The sequence below is a fragment of the Leptosomus discolor genome, chromosome 3 (assembly GCF_034619465.1).
Source record: "Leptosomus discolor isolate bLepDis1 chromosome 3, bLepDis1.hap2, whole genome shotgun sequence".
Classification (NCBI taxonomy): Eukaryota; Metazoa; Chordata; class Aves; order Leptosomiformes; family Leptosomidae; genus Leptosomus; species Leptosomus discolor.
Window position 1 is genome coordinate 65,768,831 of NC_141393.1, and position 27,579 is coordinate 65,796,409.

A 27,579-nucleotide genomic window follows, 5' to 3' on the forward strand; every position below is an offset into this window, starting at 1 on the left:
CAGCTGCTTTCCGTCACGTGAATGACACAAAACAGTCATTAAGCGAAGTTTATTGCTCCTCTGTGGCACCGCAGAAACAAGAGGAGTCAATGTAAATGGGTGAATTCAGCCTGTATTTTTCAACTTGGAATAACTGAAGATTATTTCCCTGATAATGAGCTTGAAATGGTTCACTAGAATAAATTGAGAATTCCAATCTGATGATATTCTATAGTTATTTATATTTATTTACTTTTACTTTCCCACAGATGTGAATATTGGCAGTGCAAGACAGTGGGCAATTTAACACACATGGCCAAATCTGAGCTCCCTTTTAATGAATTTTGCTTAAACTATGTAAGTGGTAGATTTCAAATTCTGCAGCCCTCACTGCGTGCGCAAAGCACTCACAAATGCACCACAGGGAATCTGCATATGCAAATGTATTTATAGGTGCATACACATGCAGTAATGAGCTCAGTTTCATTATTCAGTATGAAAATTACCTATTTATCATATATGAAGGTTATAGGTTGTGATTTTAAAACTGGATGCTTATTGTCAATGTTTTAGAAGGTTTTATTTTCATTTTATTATTTGTCTTTGAGACAATAAGGGAATTTTTCAACTTATTAAAGAGCATCATCTTTAATATTGTATTTAAATTTATGAAAGCACTTCCATTGGAAACATACAAAAATGCTGAAAAATAAGCTTTTTTTTGATGCTGATGAAACAAAGATCATGTTGCTTAGCGATAATGCATTTTCGTCAGTGCTTCACCCTCTGTGGTCCTTTCCTAAACAGCTATAGTCTAATTTTCCAAATGAAACTGCACTCATAGAGAATAATAGACATAAACCGGTAATCCTGTTAAGCTAGAATTGAAGCGTCATTCAAGTATTTCTTTTAAAATGATAGTTTTAGACTATAGTAATTCTAAACAAATATTTTAAAGACAAGAAGTTTAAATTAAAACAAAAATGACAAGAAAAGCAAAATACTTTGATTTTTAAAAAAAACCCCTCAAACATCAGGAAATCTGGATAGACTCCACTGAAAGAAAATAACTTCTCAGAAGATGACTCCAGGGCAAATTCTTCCTGTGACAACACTATTTTTGGCTAATTGTATTACTGAGTAGATAAAAGCACTATAAATTTGTTTCATTTAGTGTGTAAATTTGCTGCACATGTGAATGTGAAAAAAACCCTCATTTCTTCTGTATGTAATAACCTGAATCATCAGATTCCTGGGATGCTGGTACTATATTTAAGCAAGAGAGAGAAGACATCATTTGTTTTCTGTCTAGTATGTAATACAGAAGATTAGCTAGGTAGCTAACAAGGATGTGAAAAACGATACTGATCATATGTAGAAGACTGTGATATAAGTCTCCAAATTGTACTGTGAACGCAGATAAAGGTATAGCTGTCAGTATTCCTTGGCAGGTTTTAAAATGTAACGGTGCAGATGAATTTGTGGGCATAATGCTTACTTGATCTTCAATGGAAAGCTGAAAGTGGTGGGATGAAGACTGGGCATAAATAAAACGGGAAGTTAGGGTTTATTCTGAAATGTTAGAGATATCCTGATTTTCTGAAGCTATCAGGAGAGGTAAGCAAAGGTGGTGGAAAGATGGTTTTTTAAAATAACATAAAATATCTTAATTTCTTGATTGTATTTGTTTTAGACTTGTGACGCTGAAGAACAAAATTTATTTTAACCCTATTTTAATTCCACAACGAAACAAAAAATAGAGAACAGAAGGGAATTTTAAAGGGTATACTTTTAAAGAGCAAGTAAAGGGTATATTTTTAAAGAGTAAGCTTTTACAATGCCATATCTCTTTGTTTAATGTTTTCTAATTATTTATTTTCTTGCAAAATGCATTTTATGAACAAATCAAACCCGACTATTATTCAACTTGTTTGTAATTCATGATTTCAGGGCTTAGCAATCTCTACACAGTGTAAACACAGAGGCACTACACAGGACTCCCTCAATAAGAATTTCCAGCCATGTGGTATCAAAAGTCATGTGCTGCCAAGGTACTTCAAACTGATATTTGATTTCTGGTATGTCATAATCTCCATTACACCCAGTAAGACAACTTACATGCATAAAGCTAAGTACATGCCTAAGCACTCTGTTAAAACACATTCAAGCTAAACTAACATTTGAAAGAAGAAAATCAGAAAATCATGGATTATTGTACTTACCATGAACATTTAGGTTAAAATACTTCTTGGCACTTCCAGCTATGTTTTCCACAATGCAGATGTACCTACCAGTATCTGTTATTTGGGAATTCAAAACCTAAGGGGAAAAAAAAAATACGTAAGACAACTTACTGCCAAAGAATCAAGTGGAGAGAATTAAGCTCAGCTCTCTAACTGTTTCATCCAATTTCATTGATTGACAGGAAGGGGAAGTTCCTCAGAATACATTATTTTCTTAAAAAAAAAAAGAAGTAGTACATTTTGCAATAATTAAACTCTGTTAGGGAAACCTGAACAAAATTGACAGCAACAGGTTGTTCTCCACAAAAGTCAACATTACTTTAAATCAAGTGATTTCGCTGATGTGATTCACATCATGACCCCAAAAACAGTTGGGTCAGCACAACTGAGGCAACTATACAGGAGTGAGAAGAAGCTGCTGAGGGACAGGAACGAGGGACAAAACTCCTTAGGTCTGCAGCACTTTGTAGAAAAAAAAAATTCAGAATCATATACTCAGCAAATCTAAACAGCAAATCTAAACAGTTTTGTCTTTATGGGCAGCTTGTGTTTGTGATGCTAAAAATCAACTTTTCACTAAAAGCTACCTGTAACCTCCTTCCATTGGCTGAAAATGAGCGTTTGTCATCTTCTGCTAGGAGGTGGCCATCCTTCTGCCAGGTAATACTTGGAGAAGGGCTGCCACTTGCAACACAGTCCATCACTGCAACCTTGTTCACAAGCACAGTCACTTCTTCAGGCAGATCACCATCAGCTCCACTGATGGATGGTGGGACTACAAAACAGCAATTTGTGATAAGAATACTGTGACTTAGTACCTCTCAGTGTTTCTGTTGCTTGTTTGTTTGCTTTAAGACGGCAGACCAATCTTTTAGATTGGGCTCTTAGAAGAAAGTAGTGAAACCTCCAATGAATACAGTGAAAGATAATAAAATCCAAAGAGTAGTTCTGCTAGAACAAATCAGTATAACTCAAAGGACTGCAGGAAAACTATGCCTATTCACAGCAGCCATAAAGAAGAAGAGGTGAAAACTCATTTTCCAGTTAGTCTATTGTATTCTTTGCTGTCAAAACAAAAGAGGATTTCCAAGGTGGGCCCTCTTCCTAACAATAAATCAGCATTTTCAGTGGTAGAAACAGAGGTAAAGAAATAAGCGTTTCCCAAGACAAAAATCTTGGGTACATCAACAGACAATACAAGCACCATACAAAAGTTTTCTGTGCAATGTCTGTAAACAGATCATACAAAATTGACTCTGCAGGCATTCAATGGGTTGATCTAAATCATCAATTCTCTTAAGTCTTTGGGAGTTTTGCAGGTATTTTACAAAATGATGACCAAATTAAGGAGAGAGAAAAGTCTTGTAGGTCAGAATTTTGAACCAGAAACTAGATAGGGAACAAGACATATCAAACCCTGGATTTCTACATATACATTTCTTTCTGGTGAACTGTGATGCAGGTAATGCAATTGAGTTCTATAACAATAACCTAAAAACATACTGAACTAACAACATTAACACTATTTTCACGCAATTCTGCATACTTCCACAAAACTAGCACCTTATATAAACACATTAACTTCATAGTTTACCAAACACAGAATTTATAAACATTAAGTAGACCTGGACTACAATGCTTCATACTTTCCACGGAACTCTTTTTTTTTTTTTTTTTTTTTTTGTCAAAAAGAAAAAGGAAAGCAGGAAAGCTCACAGAGCACACGGACGTCATAATGAATTGAATCCTCCCCAGCTTCATTTACTGCCACACACATATATCTCCCGGCATCTTCAGCCTGTGCCCGTGGAATCTGCAACACTCGGCCTCCTGGAAAGAAAACGTATTCAAGATTTAAACGCAGCATCAAGCAGTTTCCATCATTTCCACACCACATTTCACTAGAGACCTGAGCAAGCAAATTTATGAATGGTCAGCATTTGTTCTGAATTATAAGTAACTAAAGACTTTTATTTCCTAGCTACTTTTTCTACTGGCAGATGCGTGGAATTCAGCAATATTCATACTGAAATGTTAGAAAATAGTAATTAATTCCACATAAAGCAATAATTCAGCATACGCAGCCAGATATTTTTCTTCAACTAAAACCAGAAATATTTCTCAGCAAGGTAGCAGAGAACTAATAGGCAAAAGGAAATATAAGTACAGCATATTCTGGTAAAGCTGTTCCAAACTGAAAAAAAATTACTTATGAAGTTTATAGGTACTTTTCACTCTATTCCTCATTTAAAGCATAGCCATATATATAGCTACAGAAAGAGAGCACATATTAGGAATACATTTTGGGAGCAGCCATCATTGGTCTTCCAACAGATGAGCAACACATAGACAAAAAGACCTTATCCCCACCAGTGCACTTCTTCACATTCACCATCGCAAACAACCCTCTGCACAGAAAGTCTCCCTTTTTGTACTCCTAGCAGTATAAGTACTTCTTTCCCTTTCCCATATGAGATTAAGTAGGAGCTCATGGCCATTTTTCTGCTGGAAACATTATTTCCATCTCACTCCCTGGTTACGAAGCTTTTCTACTCCAAATACGATTCTGCCAAAGCAAAACTTAAGGAAATAAGTCAGGAACACTTAAGAGAGAAGTCATCGTTATTGTATTTTACTTTTCAACACATCATATGAAAGTTAAATGGTCACACTCACACCATTTTAGGGACTACTTTTTAAATGAAAGAAGGAAATAGCTTAAGTCCAAGGACTGGAGAGAAGCATTTCCAGTCAAGAAAGTCTGAAAAGAACATTAAAGCATTGTTTTGAAGGGGAAAAATTTGTTATTACTGCACAAATACTAGCACTAATGCCATTTCTTAAGGTCAGAAAGTGACATTTTAATACTCACCTGGTAATATTAGTACTTTATCACTAGAGCTCAGAGGATAGCCATCTTTATACCACGTAAGAACTGGAGGAGGAACAGCATTGGTCTCACAGTGCAGTGAAAGGGGATTGCTGACAATCACATCTTTACTTTCTCCACCTTTTCCTGCATCTACTGTGTTACCAGCTTCCCATTCCTTATAAGGCTTTTGGAAACTAGGAGGAACTACAAACAAGGAGGGAAAAAACTTTAGAATTCTACAGCAGATATATCCAGGTTTAAAGTCAAGAAATTAAAAGATACAGTAATTGTTAAATAGCAGCAATAAAAATTAAGTGTATTAAATTACACCACCCATCCCCCCCCCATCCCCCCCCCCCAGTTTAGATTAGCCAGGAAAATTCTAGTTCTTTTAATCAGAATGAACAACTGAGCAACCTATTGAATATTTTCCTAAGACTAATAAATAACAGTGTAAGAAGACGTGATAACAAAACACAGAGGTTATTAGTCAACAGTAATACTTAAATAGTAAGCTATCTCATTTTATTCAAGTTCTAATTTTGTCAAAATTTTCATAAATTACAAATTATTGTTTTCTTGTAGTTATACACAGTGTGTAGGCCAACAGGATGCTCATGTCTGAGGCCTCTAAGTACTACTCAATACAAATAAATTAAATATGATGTCTTAGTTTAAGCTAAATTAAAACGTTTTGATGTAGTTTAGAGGAAGATCAGGGTTACTATATCATTCCACTGACTTCAGAAACACTGCATACGTCACAAAATAGGAAAGAAAGAATAATCAAATACTGTATTTCTTAAAGATGAGCAAAACATAAAATAAAGATCACACAAAATACAAAAGCACTGGATTAGACCAAGCAGGTGTAAAGGATACAAAATTATGGAGAATTCCAGCATCCCAGAACATTAGAAAAGGAGGCTGTCAGAAGAATTTTATCATCTGAACTCTGTTTACCTTGTATATTTACATCAAATTCCACTTCATCCTCTCCAGCAATGTTGGATGCCAGACAAGTGTAACGACCAGTGTCTGATACTTGAGCCTCCTTAATCTGCAGAGTACGGCCACTAGCTTGGATAATGACACGATCATCTGGTTTAAGTGGCTGTAATGTAATTTTAAGTGGAAATTAATACTTGGCAAAACATACACTAGAAATAGCCATATTCGTGGAAATAATACGACGTCATGTCTCTCTTGGTCAAATTCAGGTTGTTTCAAAATTGCTCCTAAGGCAGTCTACTGGGAGTCAGAGCATATTTTGGTTTTGGTATTTCCTCCGCTTTGACACCACTACCAACAGATCATCCTTCAATTTTTGTTAATGCTTCCAGCAAGGCCCACTTTCAATCTATGCAAAGAAAGCAGTTGCTTAGGACACCAAATTACTGTGAGTCACCACTTAGGACACAGTCCTAAGCCAGTTGCTCCTGGGATAGCAGCCTTGGCCACAGGTGGTGCAGCCCAGATCTCCTCCCATCTGCTCCTCCTTTTCCCCAAACCAAAAGTTTTTCCCCTGTAAGTAAACTTGATCAAGCTCCAAGTTCCTGAAGACAGTTTTCCATGAAAACATGGTTGTCAGAAACTCTACATCTTCACCTTTCTGATCTTGGTATCTGATCTCCTAAGAGGATCACTCCTAACGCCAGCTGCAAGTTGCTGCGGGAAGGAGCAATACCATCGCTATCAGGCAAGTGCTCTCATGACATCTGATTAAATCAGGCTGATTCAATCCCTGAACTCACCAGCCAAGTTGACAAGGCCACAGAAAACCTACATATGTAAAACCACCAGTTTTCTGAGGTGAACAACTCAATCTAACTCACCCTACAGCCACACAGCCACTAGGATCTGCTGCCTAGCAAGGACACGGTGTGAATGTAAAACAGATGCAGCAGCAACGCAGAGATACACAGGATTAGATGTTACTGTCCCTAGAATTTACATCACACATGACAGTAGAGACTACACTAATACAACCTGTATTATAATGTCTCAATAGTGAAAACAGAATACAATAGAGAGTCAGCACTGAACTCCTGGCCTGCAGGGGACAATTAATTCAGCCCATGAATGTAAGTGAAAGCCATTTGAACAGGGGCAAGAAAAAGCTGCTGGGTGGATTAATTGCTCTGACAGTGGCAGCAAGCTGCTTACAGCCACTGTCTTTCTTTGGAGACCTCTCAACTCTCCCCAACATTGTTTTTCATTGGCAATACAATCAGTACACCCGGGAGTCCTATAACTACAGCACGCGCTCAAAACAGACAGAGGGTGTATGCAGTCTCTCCTGTGACTCCAGGCTGTTTCTGCATGCTTGGAAAATCCAGCAAGGGCTGGTCCAGCTGCAGAGGTGCAGCAGTCTACCACATGGTAAATGCCCTACCAAGAACAGCTAAAGCAAGAGATGTTATATACTCCTTTCTTACGGAAGACTTGCACTGTTTCTTTTTTATTTATAGCTAGCCCCCCTTAGACTGCACAACAGTACGATCCTGGGGCATTGCCCTTCCAAACTGCTTCTCCTTCAGACCAATGTTCTTGTGAAGACTGCGTGTGGCAGGAACCACGCCTCATTCCCCCTTGCAGAGGATCCAGATGCTTTTGTGGCTTTGCGAGCTCTGCCAGAACCAAGTGGGAGGCTCCATGCAACTTCTGCAAGGGCAGCACTTAGAGGAATCAAGCATGGGGCCATTCTATAACAGGGCCTTTGGGGACTTTACACAACAGGAAGGGGACATATGGTCATAGCATGGGATCCTACTGCTAGGCAGGAGCCTTCCCCTTTACAGCACAGGCCAGTGGTAGGCCCTGGAAACTCCAGCACTGATATCTCAGCGGCACTGCCAAGCACCCCCCAAAAGCAAGGGTGCCAATTTGTGGAGATCTGGCCAACAGCAATCATCCTAAGATGTGCGAGGGGTGATCTTACCAGCAGGATGGTGGGAAGATGACTTCCTGCTAACTTCAGCAGTGCAAATGAGCCTGTTACGCTGCACGAATGTTCTTTAATAGTGATAATGAATACACAGTTGTTTCTGTACAAAATCCACCCATTAGAAGGAATTAAATTTGCAACTGGCCTGTCCATCCTTATACCAGCTGATGGCAGCAGCAGGAATAGCGTGAGCTTCACACTCCAGAGTAAGGCTGTGGTTTACTTTGTTCTTCACTTCTTTAGGGGAAAGACCCATCCCTGAGATATCCCCTTTGTTAATGGTGGGTGGAACTGCACAAAAACAAAAGAAGCAAGAGGGACTTTCATGACTTACTGTCTTATGCACCATTTCAAAATCAAACGGGCAAAGGGAAAACCCTGATGATAACCTCAGGGAAAGCAAGTGCATTCCTCCTATAATCTGCCTCTTCCCCATAGCTGAATTTTTCTCTTTATATATGTGTATGTGTGTGCGTGTCTGTGTGTATTTTAAACTAATTTTAGTATATGTATTACATACAAAAATATGCAAAACTGTGTTCAACAGTTTCAGACATGCAAACCTGACTACATCCCTACCTAGCTATAGCACTTTATTATGTGTTTGGCTTGAATTTTATAAATTTCAGTGTACTGCAGTCATTATAAAGCGTTTTAATGGAAACTAATAGTCTCAAAAACATATGTTTGAACTGATGTCCACACTCAGAGTAGCTGGTCAAAACTCAACATTTCCATTCCACTGAAATCCCAGTGTTGCAAAATCTTGTTTCCTTCTGAATCAGAATGAAAATAGAACATTTCAAAATTCTTAATTTACGCCCAAGCCTGTTTTTCATAATATATTTTAAATTATTTTAAATGCTTTCAAAGCATTTTCCATTCTTTTTTCAATGGGAAATTTTAAATTATCCCTCATGCTTACAGTACCATAATAACTGACAATTGCAACGGTATTTGGGGGTGGGGGGCTTTATGTTGCTACATAGCCATACTTCAATAATGAACTCTTTTGTAATCTTCTCATTATTCTGAATCCAATGAGTCCTTATTAGGCACTTAGTGTAATTAAAATAACAGCACAGTTACTGTGAGGGAGCAAACTAAACTCCAATTCAGACTAGGACATTAAAAAAAAAAAAAACGGATGAAAAATCACGTTTGACTGAGCCCATAAGGAAGAGTTTGAGCATTAAAGTACAGTATTAGGCACAGATGCTCAAAGGACAATGTGCTGACAGGAAGCCTTGAGTGGAAAAGCTTTTGTGCATATGGTATTTTATGGAAGCACATAAAAATAATATCCTTCTGTTTTACCTTACTCAGGAAAGTTTCCCATTAGATGCTATGAGTACCCTCCCCTCCTTTTTTTCCTAAAATAGTTTCTTTGCTCACAAGATTCTCTGCTCACATCTCCCATTGTGCTGCACTCGTCTGATTGGAAAATCATTACCAATACAGCAGTGCAGAAGAAACTGGGGTTCAACATTTCTTAAACGTCTTCCCCTAGGTGGTACAAAGATTTTTAGCCCAACAGCAGCATTTGTAAAGGATGCAACAGCAAATTTTTCCAGTGTCTTTCCTCAAGCAATGTCATGAGCTAATGCAGATGTTTGCTAAACAAAGCCATTAAGAGCAATCTTGTGTTCACCTGGAAAGGTAACACTGCAAAGGGGAAAAACAGAAGAATGAAAAAAAAAAACCCAACAACAAAAAAACTGGAAGTATTTCCTTACTATAGACTTTCACATCATAGTGTTTCAAAGTTTCTCCGGCCTCATTTGTGGCTATACAGGTGTATCTTCCAGCATTGTCCTCTTGTGCATTTAGAATCTGCAGGGTTCGACCACCTGCCGAAAGACAGAATTCTTTAGTGGCATCTATGTTACGCTTTTGCTTCCCAATTATTTAAATAGTTTCTGCAGCATATCTTCAATCCTTTGATCCAAATTCTGCCCTTAGATAGGCATGAAAAACTGATTGCTTACCACCTCATATACTGTGTAATAAATGTGCATAATTTGCAGGGTTGCTTTGGATCACAACTCCTGTTGCTTACATGTTTTTGGAAAACTTGTTAACAAAGTTCTGTACAAGAAATTTCTTAAAGATCTTTAGACAGGAAGAAGTCATTTAGGATTCTGCACTTCATTCGCAGAAAAAGGGAAAGGAGGCATAATAGGTAAGACTAAGCAAAACCAACTTATTCAAAATACAGGGGTGGATGTGGGCCTCTGAACTGCCTTTTTGCTTCAGTGTAGTACTTCATGAGAAAAGAGGCCCTTAACTCCCCCCGGAGAAGGGACAGAAGTAACAACCACAATGTGAGAAGTGTAAATACAAATCAAGTGGTAGAGTTTAGGACTTCAGGTGGCCTCTACAATTTTAACATTAATGAATTTCCTTCCTATAGTATCCTGTTTATTTATGATTTATATTGTCTGCATTCTCAGAGATGAGTCATTATTTAATTGGGCTGCAGCTCTTTTCAGATTGCATTCCTAGAAATTGTCCCCCCATGTAGTAATTCAATTCCTTGCTATCAATATAAATTCCTTCTTCCTCTGAACACTTGCAGTTAACAATGCTAAAGTACTTGTTCATCTATATATCTATATCACTTCAGTGTTACAAGTGAAGCTTATTCATGTTTTCTATCTCCACAGATGAGCTAGGTAAGGGCTACGACAAAAATTAGAAATGGCAAACTACTAATGACCTAGAAAAATGCCACCTCATTCTTCTTACTCATGTTGTTGTTTATATCTCTTTCCATCTAATTTCCACACTTAATTTCAAGTTATTTCCATTCATTACTAACTCCAATGAACTTGTTTACTATCATTTAGCTTTACAGAACAAAAGGATAACTACCTGAATACAAATAAAATAAAAGTAAATAATCAGTTAATTGTGAAGAACTTAAAAAATAATGGAATTGGAAGCACTACAAAAGTACAAACATTGCCCTTAATAGAAATATACCCTTTGATTTTTCAAAAAAATCTGTAACAGGAAACTAAACAATACAAGAATAAAGTGTTCCATTATTTCTCCATAACAACAAAAAATTTACCTGGCAAAATGCGTATATTTCTGTTTGATTCTAAAGGATTACCATCTTTCAGCCAGGTGATTGTAGCTGGAGGATACGAGTAAGCCTCACAAACCAGTGATGTTGGGCTGTTGAGGATAACAGTGACATCTTCTGCATTTCCATGGCTGTCCATACCCACAATGGTTGGAGACACTAGGAACAACAAAGTTATTAACCAGAGGAAGGACCTCTATGAAAAGCCAATTTTCTGTTCCCTGTTCAGTCTAGGAATCTGGTTGCAGCCTCAAACAGCTGGAGGGCATTCCTGTGAGGTGCACCAAAGCCCAGAACCAGACAACGTCTATCTAGTTTTGTCTTGTCCTAAAGTCAACTGTCAGCCCGTGTCGGTAGAATCCATCCACCCTTAGCCTTTGTCAAACACAGGTCACCAGGAAGCCAGCCACCACTTCTTGTGCAGCAGCTGGCAGACCCACTGCTTGATGATCCTGTGAGCAGCAGATTGGTAGGAGACATGAGCCTAGGAAATGAGGAAGTGGAAAACAAAAGTCGCCATTGTTTTCATTTGGTTATGCAATAACCATCATGAAAAAAGCGAACTGCAGATGGTTTCAGCTTCTATGAAGAGATCACAATCTGAAGTGCTCTTCAGATACTCCTTCCTTGAATCACAACAAGCCAATGTACTGTCCTGCTCATTCCATATGATGTCATGTTATAGCTTCTAGCTCTATAATGTCTAAAGCATAGAACTACTATTATTTATCAATTACTAAGCTATGAAATTTTAGTCATAGCCAAGCGACTTAAGCCTTGCTGTAATTAAAGTACTACACAATTCCAGTGCTATTATCTGGTTTTTTCCCCGAGATGAATATTTTCTCTGCAAAAGCCAGCCTAGCTGTCTTACCAAGTACATTAAGACTGTAACTTTTGCTCCTATCTCCAGCTGTATTGGATGCAATACATGTGTATCTCCCTGTGTCAGTGACTTGAGCATTGGTGATTTGCAGGAAACGCCCACTGGACAGAAGTTTGTGATCTTCATCCTCAGTTAGAGGTTGCCCATCCTTTATCCAGGTGATCTGTGGTACAGGGTTCCCTTAACGGAGTAAAGAAAATTGCAAATATTAGTTGCATAGCCACTAGAATATGTCAAGATTTCTCAAAACCAGAAAAATACTGTTTCAGATGCCCTTTTAAAATAATTCCACAGGCCTTTAGAGAAGAAATATCACAGCAACTATCCTTGTGGTTACATTTTATGCAATGTTTATAAGGAGGAGTGCTTGGTCCTGCTATAAGCATCATGTTTAAATCTGAAATTCAAAAATTCCACCAAACTAAAAATTCCACTAAGAACAAGCCATTCAGAACCAATGATGCTTAACATCATGGGTTTTATCAGTAAATAGAAGTAATATTTTACCTATCACTTCACATGTTAGGGTTACTCTGTGCTTCTCTTTAACTTTTACATCTTCCAATTTATTTTCACCCACAATCCCTGGAGGCACTGCAAACAGACAAGGTGACAACATCAGCAAGTTATCACAATCAATTTAAATACAGCGAAGCCACTCAGGCCATATCTCAGTGCGCGCTTCCCTTAATCACATCAATCAATGAACGGTTCAGGTCTACCAGAAGCAGGTCCAGATGTGAGACGTTGCAGAGCTAACCTAGCTGGACAACAGATATGCACTGTCTTCTGCACCCCTTAACCATACAAGTCCATGCAAACAGCAAGAGAGGACCATGGACTCATAAAGTACTCACCTCACTTTGTCTTCAGAGCTAGAGAGATACCTAAGTTGCTGAGGAGTATGGTCTGTAGGGCACTATTTCTGAGTATGGTCAGTAGGACAACGGTGATGAGCACCTGTCAGCAGGGCCAGGTTTGATTTTATGCACCAGCAGGATTTATAAGTTCGTAAATAAGTTCTATCACCCATATTAAGCAGCAAGTGATTTATTTGTTCAAAATCATGTGCTTGAGTTTAAGAATTGTTTGTTTTCCAATAGTAATTGAAAGCATCTATCTAGAACCTTAGGGAAAAAAACAATTTTTATATATATATATATATATATATATATATAAAGAGTCAGCTTGTCTATTCACATACCATATAGAGTTTTTTCCTTACTAGCATGCTCAAAGCAATACAATAGATCACCAACAACTGGATGCTGTGTAAAGGCATACCTATGCTTTATGCAAATACAGCTAATTCCATACAGGCAGATGAACAAACTATATAGGTCTAAAGGCATCTTGCTGCAGTACAAATTATGTTTCTCTAGGGAAACAGTAGACAAAACCATACCCTTAAAATACCTATCCACCCTCCAAACAGCTAACTCAATACAAGGAAACTCTTACTGTATGGCTGACCACTTGATGACTTGTTTCCAACAGGACTATACAGACTCATGTGCTTTTGGATGAGGGAGGCCAGATTATGAATGTCCTGGTGAGTAATTGTGGTGGTGAAGAGCTCTGATCAACTATTTCTTTCAAAGTAGAGGCATTTGCAGATTCAAGCCAAAAGAAAATGTCACTAGAAATCGAATCAGGCATGGGGTATAACAGGTTGAAAACGAGGCCTATAGTTACAAGAAAGCAAGCCCAATCTCCAAGAGATATTGGAAAGTTTTGTAACAAAAATGCCAGACTAGGGAGCCAGATACTACACTTTAATAATCCTACAAAATGCAAACTTTCAGCCTAGATAGAAGACCTAAAGAGAGAGGAATTAAAATATATTCAGCAGCTTATTTGTGATCTACCACTAAGTGGGAAGCAAAAGTTTTATAAAAATAAGAATCAGTGACATGCAGAATTCATTATCAACAGAGAAAAAAAATGCTACACCAGATTTCAGATACTAATGAAGGGTACAAACTAGACTGAAGAAATTAAAAAAAAAAAAAAAAAAAAGAAAGAAGTTTGCATCTCATTTGACTGGAATGGCAAAGATACTACTTCAGCGTGGCTAAAAGTTGGCCCCTGAACAGAATACATGGTGAGATGTGGGTTAGTAGAATTTAGCATGCAGGAAGACGTAGCCAGTACTGGAACTCTCACCAACTTGTGATGCAGTTATGATCAAATTCCCTGTTGTGACTGTACAAGCAATGTAAAACAGACTTTTGTATGGGTTCTAGTGTCCAAATGCAACGAGACAAAGACGCATCAACTAGTGAAGGAATTAGATGGGCTCTCATCACTTTGGCCCCAAAATAATACAGTAAGATGTCAAAACATATTCATTTCAGAAATATGACAATGCCACACTAACATTTTGCAAATATAAAAAACATTATGCTTATTAGACTAAGCTCTCTGTGCAAACCAGCTTGACTGTTGCACCTCCTACAACAATTTAGAGAAACACTGGTATGTGTCTGTACAGTTCCTACTTGCAGTGAGCTGGTGAATATTCTGTGTCGCTATCAGGCCACATTCCAGTAACTTTCCTCTAGAAAGACAAATTACTGGGGGGAGGGAAGAGAAGACTGAACAATGGAATTTTCCACTTAGCCCACTTGAAATCAGCTTCACTGAGCATTTTTCTTCAAGGCAAACGAAGCCTATGCAATAGAGATTCCCAGAAGCCTCAAGAACACCCTGCTACCACAACCATCCAAAGAAAACAGTAAAACAATGAATGCTTTTCAGTGTTTATCCATCTCTTCCATTCTACCAGACTTACACTTCCATGAGCTCATCAAATAAACATGAACTGACATGAACACAAGTTATCATTTACAGGCTGAATATGCGTAAGTTAGCTCAAGGCAAGGGAAGCTGATGGCGCTCAGCACCTTAGAGAAAAGAAACTTACAGGAAAATTATACACAGTAATGCTGAAAGACAACCTGCATCAGGTCTAGCAATTACTGATAAAAATAACAAATAGTTACTAAACCAAAAAGCAGTATTTTCTGGGAAAAATACTGGTTTTAAAAAATAAGTTTTGTGACAAAATTACACATTAATGGTTCCAAATAGCCACCTAAAGAGTCTGCTGTACCAGTCCTTGTCTAAATATGTTATCAGGATCACCCACTACCACACTTGGTTTATATCCTTTACAATACCAAAGGCTCTACTGACTAAAGGTTTCCACTGGATCAGAGATCTCTATTTTGCAAAAGCAATTCCAGCTCCAGTGTTCAAATTCCCTGTCGGTCTCGGCTTTGCCTTCACATCTTTGTTGCAACAGATTATTACCATCACACCACTCAGCTCTATATGTATTATGCTCAGTGCTGCACAGTAAACCTGGTTTTAATTCATGAGTATTACCATATGGGGTTGCACCTTTCCACATTTGAGCATTAGATGCAACAGCTTTACATGAATTTCACACCATTTCCTGGGGCCATAGTTTTCTTTTGACTTAAACCAGCTTAAATTCAGGCTGGTGCCAAAAGAGATAGCACTATTCCCCTGATGACTCACTCTTGTCTTCTTCCTTTCACCAATACTGGCATTAATAGGCTGTGTGGTGAACCAGCAGGGAACTGACCTGGGTGAAAACAAACCTGACCATGAAAACAAAAAACACCCCCCCTTCCAGATCACATATAACCTGATTCACCTTGTTCATCACGGCCATGATACAGTGAAGCTATGAGCAACAAGAAACAGAAGACAGGATGGGATTCTGGCTGTGGGTATCTCCCAGATTTCTACCTGGCTGAAATAACAACCTAACTAAAACCAATTACATTGACATAGTTCCTTTTCAGAAAAGAAACAAACAAACCAGAAAACAGAAATAGCTGCTAGTTACTCCAAATTATGCCTGAAGAATCTTCATTTTAAAAACAAACAGCAAATTCACATGTAGAAGTAACTACTCTTTAAAATCTGATTTTCTGAACATGTTATTAAATTCACTTTTTTTTTCTCTCCCTAAGGACACATGTTTTGGCAAAATAATCTTTAAAATACAAGCAAAGTATACAGTAGACCCCCTTATCTTCTACCGTAACAAAAATTATCATGTACTCACCTAGAACAGAAAGGGCAAAATCCTTCCTCACTTCTCCTGCAGCATTGGTCACTACACAAGTATATTGACCTTCATCTGCTACACTTGTGCGTGTCAAACGGAGCGTCCTGCCCCCTGAGAGGAAAGCCAAAAAACGTACAATTATTCAAGTCCTGCTCCAAACAACAGGCTGCCAGATTGTCTGTGCTAACTCAATTCTTTTATGTTTTGGTTAAAATAACGTGTAATTTTTTTAATGTGGTCTATTTTTTAACATGCTTTGTTTTGTTGAACAAACAGTAAGAGAGTAACTGACCTTACTCCTAGTCCCATCATTTCTGTATGTCTGCTCAGGCCCTTAGCTACTCCATGCTTTTAGAGCTGTGCTTAATATTGATCATACTACTCTTTCTAGTCAGTAACTTTGAAAGTACATTGACACATCCCCTTTTTTTTTCCTCCAGAAACTACATTTAAGTGAACTTCGAGGCACTCAGACATTTTCTAAGCATTTCTGGAGGAAGTCAAGAGACTAACCACAACAACCACTAAAAACTTTGAGACACATCTGCAGAGTTTGTTCAGAGAAAATCAAACCTGCTAAGTCACTCAAACTACATGCATGGGTACAGTGCACATGTAATTCACTGATCAGCGCAGACACTTTGGATGTGGCAGGAACACTGCATTTGCAATATGCAGGATTTGCGCACGTACTTCTATGCAAGATTATGACAGAATACAGTCTCTCAGACAGTGGGACTTTCATTCACATGATGTCCTGGTTTTGGCTGGAATAAAGTTAATTTTCTTCCTAGTAGCTGGTATAGTGCTGTGTTTTGGATTTAGGATGAGAATAATGTTGATAATACACTGATGTTTTAGTTGTTGCTAAGCAGCATTTATACCACATCAAGGACTTTTCAGCTTCTCATACTGCCCTGCCAGCAGAGGCTGGGAGTGCACAAGGAGCTGGGAGGGTACACAGCAAGGACAGCTGACCCAAACAAGTCAAACGGGTATTCCATACCGTATGATTTCATGCCCAATATATAAACTGAGGGAGTTGACTGGGGAACACCATGCCTCAGGGATGGGATGGGATGGGCATCTGTCGGTGGGTGGTGAGCAACTGCATATTGCATTATCATTATTTTCTCTTCCTTTTCTGTCCTATTAAATTGTCCTTATCTTAACCCACGAGTTTTACTTTTTTCCCCTGATTCTCTCCCCCATCCCACTGTGGGAGGGGAGTGACCAAGCGTGGTGCTTAATTGCCAGCTGGGGTTAAACCAACATATGAGTACTTCACTATATTGAGAATTTAGAAGACTATACTAGAAAACCTCACCACGTGTGTGTGTGTGTACACATAAAAATAAGTTTATTTTCATGAACACATACAAACAGTCCTTAAAGGTATTTTCACATGTACAGATAAGGAATAAAATTCCACTCCTGTCTTCTAGCATTTGTATTAATTGTGCCATCAATAATAATGACAGGTGACAACAGTACTGTTTTACATGTAGTGCTTTAAAACAATGGACTTCTCTTAACACTACAGCAGAGCAGTTGTCAGAACACATTTGCACAGGCATGCTAGTTTAAAAGGAAGAAGATTTGCAAATATGTTTGACCAAAGGACCAAGAATATCCCTGCTTTGCCATGGCAGAAGAACTTCTCTTTGCTCTCTTTTTGGCAGGGAACAGCAAACAAACATCAGTGAGAATTTAAGTGTGAAAACAAATGTGGTGGCCATCCTTCAGCTTTTTCCAGTTTCTCATTAGCAGCTCTCACATTAGCAATCATTACCACACACTACGTCACATCTAAACTGTGCATCACACACTGTATCACATCTGAACTGTGCATCTCCTGCCTGCAGATATCCACAGGGATATATCCCAGAAATTGATGTTCCTGGTCATGTGCTTTGAAGGAAGAAATTGCTGACCTGCTTGATGGATATGCCTCTGCCCAAGGAATTCTGCCTGCCAAAGGGAGTACTGTGAGACTGATAAAGGCTCAGTCCTTGCAGACTCATGTCATCCTGATTCCTTCTCCCATCCACACCCTGAACAAAGCCATGTAAGAAACAAGCAGATATCTGCCTGCAGGAGACTGTAACTTTCTTTGGTATCACATACCATAGCCTACCCAGGGCTCCAGTGCCAAGGCAGGATCTGATTTTCTACATTTAGCTAAAACTTAATAAAATCTTTTCTCCTTCCAGAAGCTAGCATGTAGCATAGTGCATGGTCTGCAAGGAAAGCAGATGTGGTATGATGGAATTTAATTTTTTTTTCCTAAAGAATATATAGAAAGCATCATCAAAAGGAAACATCAGCATAGTATCTGAATCAACAGATTAAAAGTTGCCAGCAGTGTGTCCACACATTTAAATCATCTGCAATGCCAAGTATGTTTTCAATCAACAGAATCAAAATCTTGCTTTGGCAAAGTATTTTACCTCCTAAATTAGTCAAAGAGGGCATGTAGTTGTTGTTGCTTTTGGTTTTTTACAGCTGTACAAGCACGAATTTCCAAATGCCATGCTGGTTACAGTTCACTACCACAAAGTGTAGTTTTCTGAAGGAGCGCACAAAAGCACAAAGTTTGCTGGAAAACAAAGCACTGAGTTCTGGACTGTTTCCCCACTCCCACTGCAGTTAACATTCAGAGAGAATAAACATCTTTTTGTCTCTCACCCTTCCTGATGCTGCAATCCGGGTGGTGATATTACTGTGGGTGTAGAAATCAAAACACAACTGAAACAATCAAGCCCAGAAGACGTTATTTTTGTTCATGGCAACTTCACACAAATGGGAATGCATACCAACTCAGATAGTCAGATTTGTACCGGATAATAATCAGACACCCACTCCTTTTTCCATGTGCCATAAGTAAAAAAGGGAAAGTAGAAGATAAGACTACCTCTAATGTTAAAAGCTACAATGATGAAAAAAATCCTGAAAAATTTCAGCTTCAAATCCAGTGTAGTGGTTTGGTGTCTGGTGGGGTTTTGGTAGCAGGGGAGGGGGCTACAGAGGCGGCTCCTCTAAGAGGCTTCTAGAAGACTCCCCTGGCCCAAATTCGGACCTGCCTCTGGCCAATGCCACCCCAGTTGGCACCTCTGCAATTAACTCTATTTTAGAGTGAAAGAACCTATCAAGGGAGTTCTTTGAGAGTCTTTGTGAGTGGAAGAGAGAAGGGGGATGGGAGAGAGACAGCCCTGCGGACACCCCGGTCAGTGAGGCAGGAGAGGGGGAGCTGTGCCGGAGCAGAGGTTCCCCTGCGGCCGGCGGTGGGGTGGCAGCTGAGCCCCTGCAGTCCCTAGAGCCCAGCGGTGGCCCAGAGGTCGCCCTGCAGCCCTTGGAGGACCTCAGATCGGAGCAGGGACCAGGCTCGAAGCAGGCTGCGACTCCAAGGCAGCCCATGCTGGAGCCGCCCGTTGGTGGGAGGGTGGCAGCCCTGGAAGGGACCTGCGCTGGGGGGTTCTGGGGAGCTGTGGCCCCATGGGAACAGCTTGTGAGTTCACACGAGAAGTTCGTGGAGGACTGTCTCCTGTGAGAGGCACCCCACTCCGGAGCAGGGGAGGACTAAGAGGACCCTCTCCCTGAGGGGGAAGGAGCAGCGGAGACACCTTGTGCTGGACGGACTGTAACCCCCATTCCCTGCCCCCTGAGCTGCTGGGGGCGAAGAGGGAGCAGAGTTGAGGCCGGGAAGACTGGAGAGGTGGGGGGAAGGTGTTTTTAAGACCTGCTTGTATTTCTCGTTATCCTTGGTGGTGGTAGTGTTTAAATTAAACTGATGTTCTTTTTCCCAAGTTGAGTCTGTCTTTTGACCGTGACCATAACTGGTGAGTGAGCCCTCCCTGTCCTTTGGCTCAATCCTTGAGACTTTTGGTTTTATTTTCTCCTCCCCACCCCTCAGGGGACAGGGTAGGGGTGAGGGAGCAGCTGTGTGGTGCTTTGTTGCCGGCTGGGTGGGCTCAAACCATGACATCCCATCTTAGTCGAGCTTCTAAACACCTTCCAGTTCTGTTACCTGTCTGATAGTTTTCTTGTGTTCATGATGTAGAATAGCTTGGTTTTTCGCACGGTGGCTGTGTCAGAGTACTAGAAACTTCATCAAAACTTATCTTCATGAGATTTCTAGCTGTGAGTGGCAAACCCAAGATCAAAGAAATATCTCAGCTGTCTATACACCTCAGTTGTAACAAGATACTTAATTACTTCTACACACTTCACAAAGCTGATCCCCAGACACATGAAGTCAACACAAAACATATTGCCTGATTGGTATGCATTTTCTGTTTGTAGTCTCAAGGGCTGCTAACTCTATTTCCTATTCTAAACATAATGCTTTAACATCACTGCATCTGCCAGTCAAGTACCCTCACTTCCCTATGGCATTGCAGGAAGATGGTTTACAGGAACAGGTAGTGAGCCTCTCCTGTTTTGGACACCTTTGTCAATTACTACTGTCATAAAAAGGCATCTAAACTAGTTCTTTGTAGGTAATTCCACCATAAAAACTGAGATCCCTGATGAATTGGATCTGTTTCTCCACTTGCCTGACATAAGTTTCTCCAGATCCCTTGGACTAATCTTCTTGCTAACACAGCATTCTGTGCTGTCTTTGATCACCTAATTCCAGCTTTTATTAGAGGACATTCTGAAGATCAGATTCTATTAGCTCCAAGGCCAGGAAGTATTTACATGCACTAATTCTGAGGCTCATGAACAGGTTTCCTTTTGTTTTTATACACAGATACACAGAAATGAAAGATGTGGTTTGTTTATTGTCATCTGTATTCATTCTCTCAAAGACTTTTCCTTTTTAAAAGGTAAAATAACTGTGAAGAGAAAGAGGTAGAGAAAACTAATCAAATGACAGAGCTAATGCAGTACACCTATTGGCACTGACAAAGCACAATGTTACCATCCGACATATTTGTGGAAACAAGCATTGACTACCATAACTAACAGCCTGAATTATGGTTTATTCCATGTCACAGACCAAACAGTTACCATGCCTTTGTCCCATACACATAAAGGTTGGTCACAACTTTAAAAGTTTACATTAGCTATTCACCAGGCACTCTAGCCAATCTGACCCCATTTACTGAAACCCTTGGCAATGAATGACAGTTTGTCTTCTCTCCTTGTCTTTACAGACTATTAAACCAAACTGTCTTTCATGTGAAATACCTGCACTGTAGATGCAGAGGGCCCTTTGATCCCTTCCCTCTTCCCTTCCTTTTTTTTTTTTTTTTTTTTTTTTTTTTTTTAAAATAACTACAGCTTTTGTACCTGACAGGATTCTCACTGAGTTGTTCAAAGTGACAGGCCATCCGTTCTTGAGCCATGTTATTGATGGCAAGGGAATTCCTGAAGCTTCACAAACCAGAGAGATGGGATTCTTCTCCACAGTGCTGATGTTTTCAGGCATCTGCAGGTAACCAGCAATACTTGGGGGAACTACAGCAAAGAGTAAAGAAAAGCCATACTTCAGAACAGATAAAAATTAATTTTGCTCTCAAAACATTTTGTCATCCAAATAATAATCCACTGAAGCTAAGACAAGCTTGGCAAGTGAAGAGCTACAAAACATTTAAAACTATATATTAATGACAATTTCTTACTGTGTAACAGCATGGAAATATTAAAATTAAATTCTATTAGTTCTATTACCTTTATTTTATGACTTAAGATCCTTAGCAAATAACAGTAGTTTTGTCCATTCTATGCTAATTATATTTCCCCGGAAAAATTCTAACACTGACAGAATTACATGCCTTTTCTAATGGAAAGAACAACCCCCGATTAAAATAATGACCACAAATTTATTTTTAGCTTTTCTTTGCTAGGAGTAAGAATATTTCCACTTTGGAAGCAGTTCTGCAGTTCTACAGTTCATACTTTAGAACATAAAGCCTGGGGTCAAGAATTGACCAACATCCTCCAGCACTCTGAGTAGCCTGAGGAGGTTTGAGGTTTCTCCTTACTACCCAGAAGTTTGATAACACAGTACAGCAAACATTCCAAGTAAAAAAATAAAACTGGTAAATAATTTTGGCCTGTCTTTTCCAATAATGAGAAATCCTGTATTTACTTTCACAGTAAAACATGAATATTCAGTGTTTGATGAAGTATAAAAAGTCATATGCAAAAGCATTACAGTGGCTGTAAGATAATGTGATGTTCTGATGAATGCCATCAAGTCAAATTATGGAGATTAATTATAGTTGGAGGTACCATCTTTAAATTCTTCTGATTGTGCAAAATGAGAGAACCTGGTAATTAGATACTTGAGACACTGACTATCCTCAGGTTAACAGTCCTCTGGTAGCAGCCACTAGCAAGGTGTTCTTGGTTAAATCTTGATATCTATCTCCACAATAGAATATTTCCCACCATGACACTCACCCCAATACCATATAAAATTATACCATATCTTGATTTTTCTCCTCTTGGGAGATGAAGCAACTGGGGGTGGACTGGTATGAACAGGAACAGAGGTAAGATTTTAAAATATTCAGGAGTTATAAAATTGGATTTTTGTAACACTGCAATTGAAACTGCATCATGTGTAAAGCCTGCAATAGATGTAGGTGCATTTAGCTACACAACTATTTCTTGGATATTCTTGGGTGAATCTAAAGGTCTGATTTGTTTCGGTTATGCCTGCCCCATTTTGCATGTACTCACCATGAACATTTAAATCGTATTTTCTGTCTGACAGCCCTGCCACATTGGCAGCAACACAAACATAGCGGCCAGTGTCTGACACCTGGGCATTTTTCAGCTGAAGAAAGCGACCATCATGAAGTATCGCTATGTCACTTCCACTGACCAGTGGATGGCCATCCTTCATCCATGTTATTGCTGGTTCTGGAATGCCCTGTACCTTGCACTCCAAGGAAATTTCATTTCCTTGGGTGACGACAACTTCTGATGGGTGGCTACCACTATTCAATATAGTTGGTCGAACTATGAAAGAAAAAGAAACACAGTATAGAAGTCAACTGGAAGCTACATTTCAGGATCTTCACCTGTTTCTGAACAGAACAACAATCAAGTTTGCCAGATCAGCATTTTAATAAAGATCAGTTACTGCAGGTTACTGCTGACAAATCAGTTAGGGGCACTCTGTAATTCATAGAATTTTCCACAGGACCAAGAAAAGACGAATAATCTCCTCTCTCCCTGCTCCACCCCATAAAGTAAAAATGTTTTTTTTAAATGTAACTTACAGGCAACTTAAAAAAATGCAAACTGGAGAAAAAATTAATTAAAATAGACTGCCCAAAATGCTGTCAATCCCTACAGATTTTTGAAGATACTCTCTTTCATGAGGTTGTTTAAAAATACCTCCTTTTATCACTGTCCAAAATACAGAAGTAGCAGTAAAATCTAAGGGAAATCTAAATTCCATTAGTTGCCATCACTACTACAGTTTGGTGATAAGAAACATTACACTATCTAAATGGGTTACATCCCTGTAATCATCTGTGGTCAAATGCACTTTCAACAGGTATATGCAATGTCTTGGTCAAGTTTTGAGTCCAAATTACCAAAATTTTAGTTACAAAACATTCTCCTTGGTGTACCCTTACATTGTCCTATAGCTAGACATTACTCTGAAAATCTTGCAGCTTAACATCACTGCGCTGGTAACGCTTTTGTAACATAACGCTATTGCAGAACTGGTAAACAACGAACATAATTTTTCATGGTCACTTACTGTATACTTGCAAACTGTATTCTTTCTTTGCACTTCCAGCTACATTTGAAGTAATACAAGTGTAAGATGCAGCATCAGACTTTTCAGCAATTGAAATTTGTAGCTGTCTGCCTCCAGATAAGATCCGCACCCTTCCTGAAAGGTCAGCAACCAGCGGAGTGCCTGCAAGAGACGTTCTTTCAGATAAAAACACAGAAAATGGTACCGAGCTTGCTCATGTGGTGTAAGACTTTACTGGTGTAAGACTGGCTCATTTAAAAATTACTGAGCTGCACAGTTGTCCATTTTAGAACTGCTCTGTCAGAGTTTTCCCAGACATCAGAGGCTTTATGCAAGTAGACTCTGAGGACTTCCCATGTTAATTGCTGACTTCACAACATACAGCAACCCGACCTAAAGCACAATAATTCTTACAATACTCACATCCATCCAGAAAGTTTTGGATACTTCCACTGAGCAGCAAATTCAACACTTTCAGTAAAATACGACTCATCGTGCGGTATATAATCATTTCACCCAGCACAGCCAGTGCTTAGAAACGTACAATTTAGTTTTCACAGCTAGACCATCTGTGTATCGTGTCACACAGCACATGTGCATAGAATTCTGTCCAGGAAATCCTCAGCAGAAACGTGACAGAAAACAGTATTACATTCTCTGAGCAGAATTTTCAATGTTGGAGGCCTCAGATTAGGCAACTATCTTCATCCATACAAACTGCAGGGAGACTTCTTGACAGAATGAATTCCTATAAGCTGAATTTTAATTTCCCACTTGTGCATTTAAAAACCTTTCTATGAACAAGTGCACCAAATGTCAAACATGATGAAAAATCTGGCTCTTGCATAACATTCAAAACTATACTACTTTCTAACTGCCTTTCTAGAATTTCCAACAGGTTTAAGTTCCCTTTCTGTCATTTAAGTGTGTACACTTTAGTCTTGCAGCACACTATTAGAACATGTCATACAATGGATTTTTGGCTTCCAAGAGACAAGGTTTAAAAAAGAAATTGATAAACTTCATTTTCTCTGAAAATTTCACACATTAGAAAAAGTGGTTTGTAATTAAAATCTGCTCTTTCCACAAGCCAAAATTAATTAAGGTAGGCATATAGCACACTGAATTGTGCCATCCAGAAAAACACAGATGAATAGGTAAGATTGATTAACAACACATGAATTACCACACTGGAAAAATTGAACATCTTATTTTCACAGAATCACAGAATGGTAGGTGTTGCAAGGGACCTCTGGAAATCATCTAGTCCAATCCCCCTGCTAAAGCCAGTTCACCTAGAGCAGGTTACACAGGACTGCATCCAGGCGGCTTTTGAATATCTCTTTGGACAGCCTGTTCCAGTGCTCTGTCACCCTCACAGTAAAGAAGTTTTTCCTCATGTTAAGGCAGAACTTCCTGTACTCCAGTTTGTGCCCACTACCCCTTGCCCTGTCACTGGGCACCACTGAAAAGAGCCTGGCCCCATCCTCTTGACACCCACCCTTTAGATATTTCTAAGTGTTGATAAGGTCCCTTCTCAGTCTTCTCCAGGCAAAATTGCCTCAGGTCTCTCAGCCTTTCGTCATATGAGACGTGCTCCAGTCCCCTAATCTTCTTCATAACTCTCAACTGGACTCTCTCTAGTAATTCCCTGTCCCTCTTGAACTGGGGGGCCCAGAACTGGACACAGTACTCTAGACGCAGCCTCACCAGGGCAGAGTAGAGGCAGAGAATAACCTCCTTCAACCTGCTGCCACGCTCTTCTTAATGCGCCCCAGGATACCATTGGCTTTCTTGGTCACAGGGGCACATTGCTGGCTCAGGGGTAACTCGCTGTCCACCAGGACTTCCAGGTCCTTCTTTGCAGAACCACTCTCCAGCAGGTTGACTCCCAGCCTGTACTGGTGCATGGGCTTATTCCTCCCCAAATGCAGGACCCTACGCTTGCCCTTATTGAACTTCATTAGGTTCCTCTCTGCCCAGCTCTCCAGCCTGTCCAGATCTCGCTGAATGGCAGTGCAGCCTTCTGGTGTGTCAGCCACTCCTCCCAGTTTAGTATCGTCAGCAAACTTGCTGAGGGTGCACCCTGCCCCATCATCCAGGTCGTTGATGAATATGTTGAATAGGACAGGATCCTGTACTGACCCCTGGGGAACACCACTAGTTACAGGCCTCCAACTAGACTCAGCACCACTGATCACAACGCTCTGAGCTCTGCCATGCAGCCAGTTCTCAATCCACCTCACTGTCCACTCAGCTATCCCACATTTCCTAAGCTGACCTGTGAGGATGTGATGGGAGACAGTGTCAAAAGCTTTGCTAAAGTCGAGGCAGACAACATCCACTGCTTTCACCTCGTCCACCCAGCCAGTCATACCATCACAGCATCACATGCTATCAAGTCGGTCAGGCACAATTTCCCCTTGGTGAACCCATGCTGACTACTTACAATCTTCTTTTCCTCCACCTGTTTAGAGATAACAGTTGGGATGAGCTGTTCCATCACCTTTCCAGGGACGGAGGTGAGGTTGACTGGTCTATAGTTACCCAGATCCTCCTTTTTGCCCTTTTTGAAGACTGGAGTGACATTGGCTTTCCTCCTGTCCTCAGGCTCCTCTCCTGTCCTCCATGACCTTCAAAGCTGATGGAGAGTGCCTTAGCCATAACATCTGCCAACTCCTTCAGCACTCATGGGTGCATCCCATCGGGGCCCAACAAGGCCAAGTGCAAGGTCCTGCACCTGGGCCGGGGCAATCCTCATAATCAATACAAGCTGGGGATGATGTGATAGAGAGCAGCCCTGCTGAGAAGGACTTGGGGGTGCTGGTGGATGAAAACCTGGATATGAGCCAAAAATACACACTTGCAGCCCAGAAGGCAAATTGAATCCTGGGCTGTATCAAGAGAAGCGTGGCCAGCAGATCAAGAAAGGTGATTCTCCCCCTCTACTCTGCGCTGGTGAGACCCCACCTGGAGTGCTGTGTCCAGCTCTGGGGCTCTTAATACAAGAAGGACATGGATCTGTTGGAGCAGGTCCAGAGGAGGGCCACGGAAATGATCAAGTGGTTGGAGCACCTCCCCTGTGAAGACAGGCTGAGAGAGTTGGTGTTGTTCAGCCCGGAGAAGAGAAGACTCTGGGGAGACCTTACAGCGGCCTTCCTGTACCTGAGGGGGGCCTACAGGAAAGCTGGGGAGGGACTGTTTACAAGGGCACATAGCGATAGGACAAGGGACAATGGTTTTAAACTAGAAACGGGTAGATTTAGATTGGATATTAGGAAGAAGTTCTTTACCATAAGGGTGGTAAAGCACTGGAACAGTTTGGCCAGAGAGGCGGTGGGGGCCCCATCTCTGGAGACATTCAAGATCAGGCTTGATGGGGCTCTGGACAACCTGATCTAGCTAAAGATGTCCCTGCTCACTGCAGGGGGGTTGGACTAGATGATCTTTGGGGGTCCCTTCCAGCCCAATGCATTCTAGTCTAGTCTAGTCTAGTCTATTCCTATTCCTATGACTTGTGGGTGTGCAGTCTGGTTATTAGAGTCCCTAAAACAATCCTCCTCAACCAAGGGGCAGTCTTCATATCTCCAGACTTCCTCTCCTACCTCCAAGGTCTGGGATTCCTGAGGAGCCTTAGTCGTAAAGACTGAGGCAAAGGCAGCATTCAGTAACTCTGCCTTCTCCGTATCCTCTGTCACCAGGGCACCCGCCTCGTTCAGCAGGGGGC

General features: G+C 40.2%; 1 protein-coding gene across 1 annotated transcript in view; it reads right to left on the reverse strand.

The window, feature by feature from the left end:
• HMCN1 (hemicentin 1) overlaps positions 1 to 27,579 on the reverse strand; it is a 223,361-nt gene that overhangs the window by 49,212 nt on the left and 146,570 nt on the right. Inside the window, exons 44-57 of the mRNA XM_086463037.1 lie at positions 23,853 to 24,014; positions 22,817 to 23,098; positions 21,419 to 21,586; positions 16,121 to 16,234; positions 12,526 to 12,612; positions 12,007 to 12,198; positions 11,118 to 11,291; positions 9,778 to 9,891; positions 8,187 to 8,332; positions 6,058 to 6,208; positions 5,095 to 5,298; positions 3,939 to 4,052; positions 2,810 to 2,997; positions 2,202 to 2,298 (exon numbers count right to left, since the gene is read on the reverse strand). Of these exons, the coding sequence (XP_086319163.1) occupies positions 2,202 to 2,298; positions 2,810 to 2,997; positions 3,939 to 4,052; positions 5,095 to 5,298; positions 6,058 to 6,208; positions 8,187 to 8,332; positions 9,778 to 9,891; positions 11,118 to 11,291; positions 12,007 to 12,198; positions 12,526 to 12,612; positions 16,121 to 16,234; positions 21,419 to 21,586; positions 22,817 to 23,098; positions 23,853 to 24,014 (2,193 nt within the window). The remainder of the gene's footprint in view (positions 1 to 2,201; positions 2,299 to 2,809; positions 2,998 to 3,938; positions 4,053 to 5,094; positions 5,299 to 6,057; positions 6,209 to 8,186; positions 8,333 to 9,777; positions 9,892 to 11,117; positions 11,292 to 12,006; positions 12,199 to 12,525; positions 12,613 to 16,120; positions 16,235 to 21,418; positions 21,587 to 22,816; positions 23,099 to 23,852; positions 24,015 to 27,579) is intronic.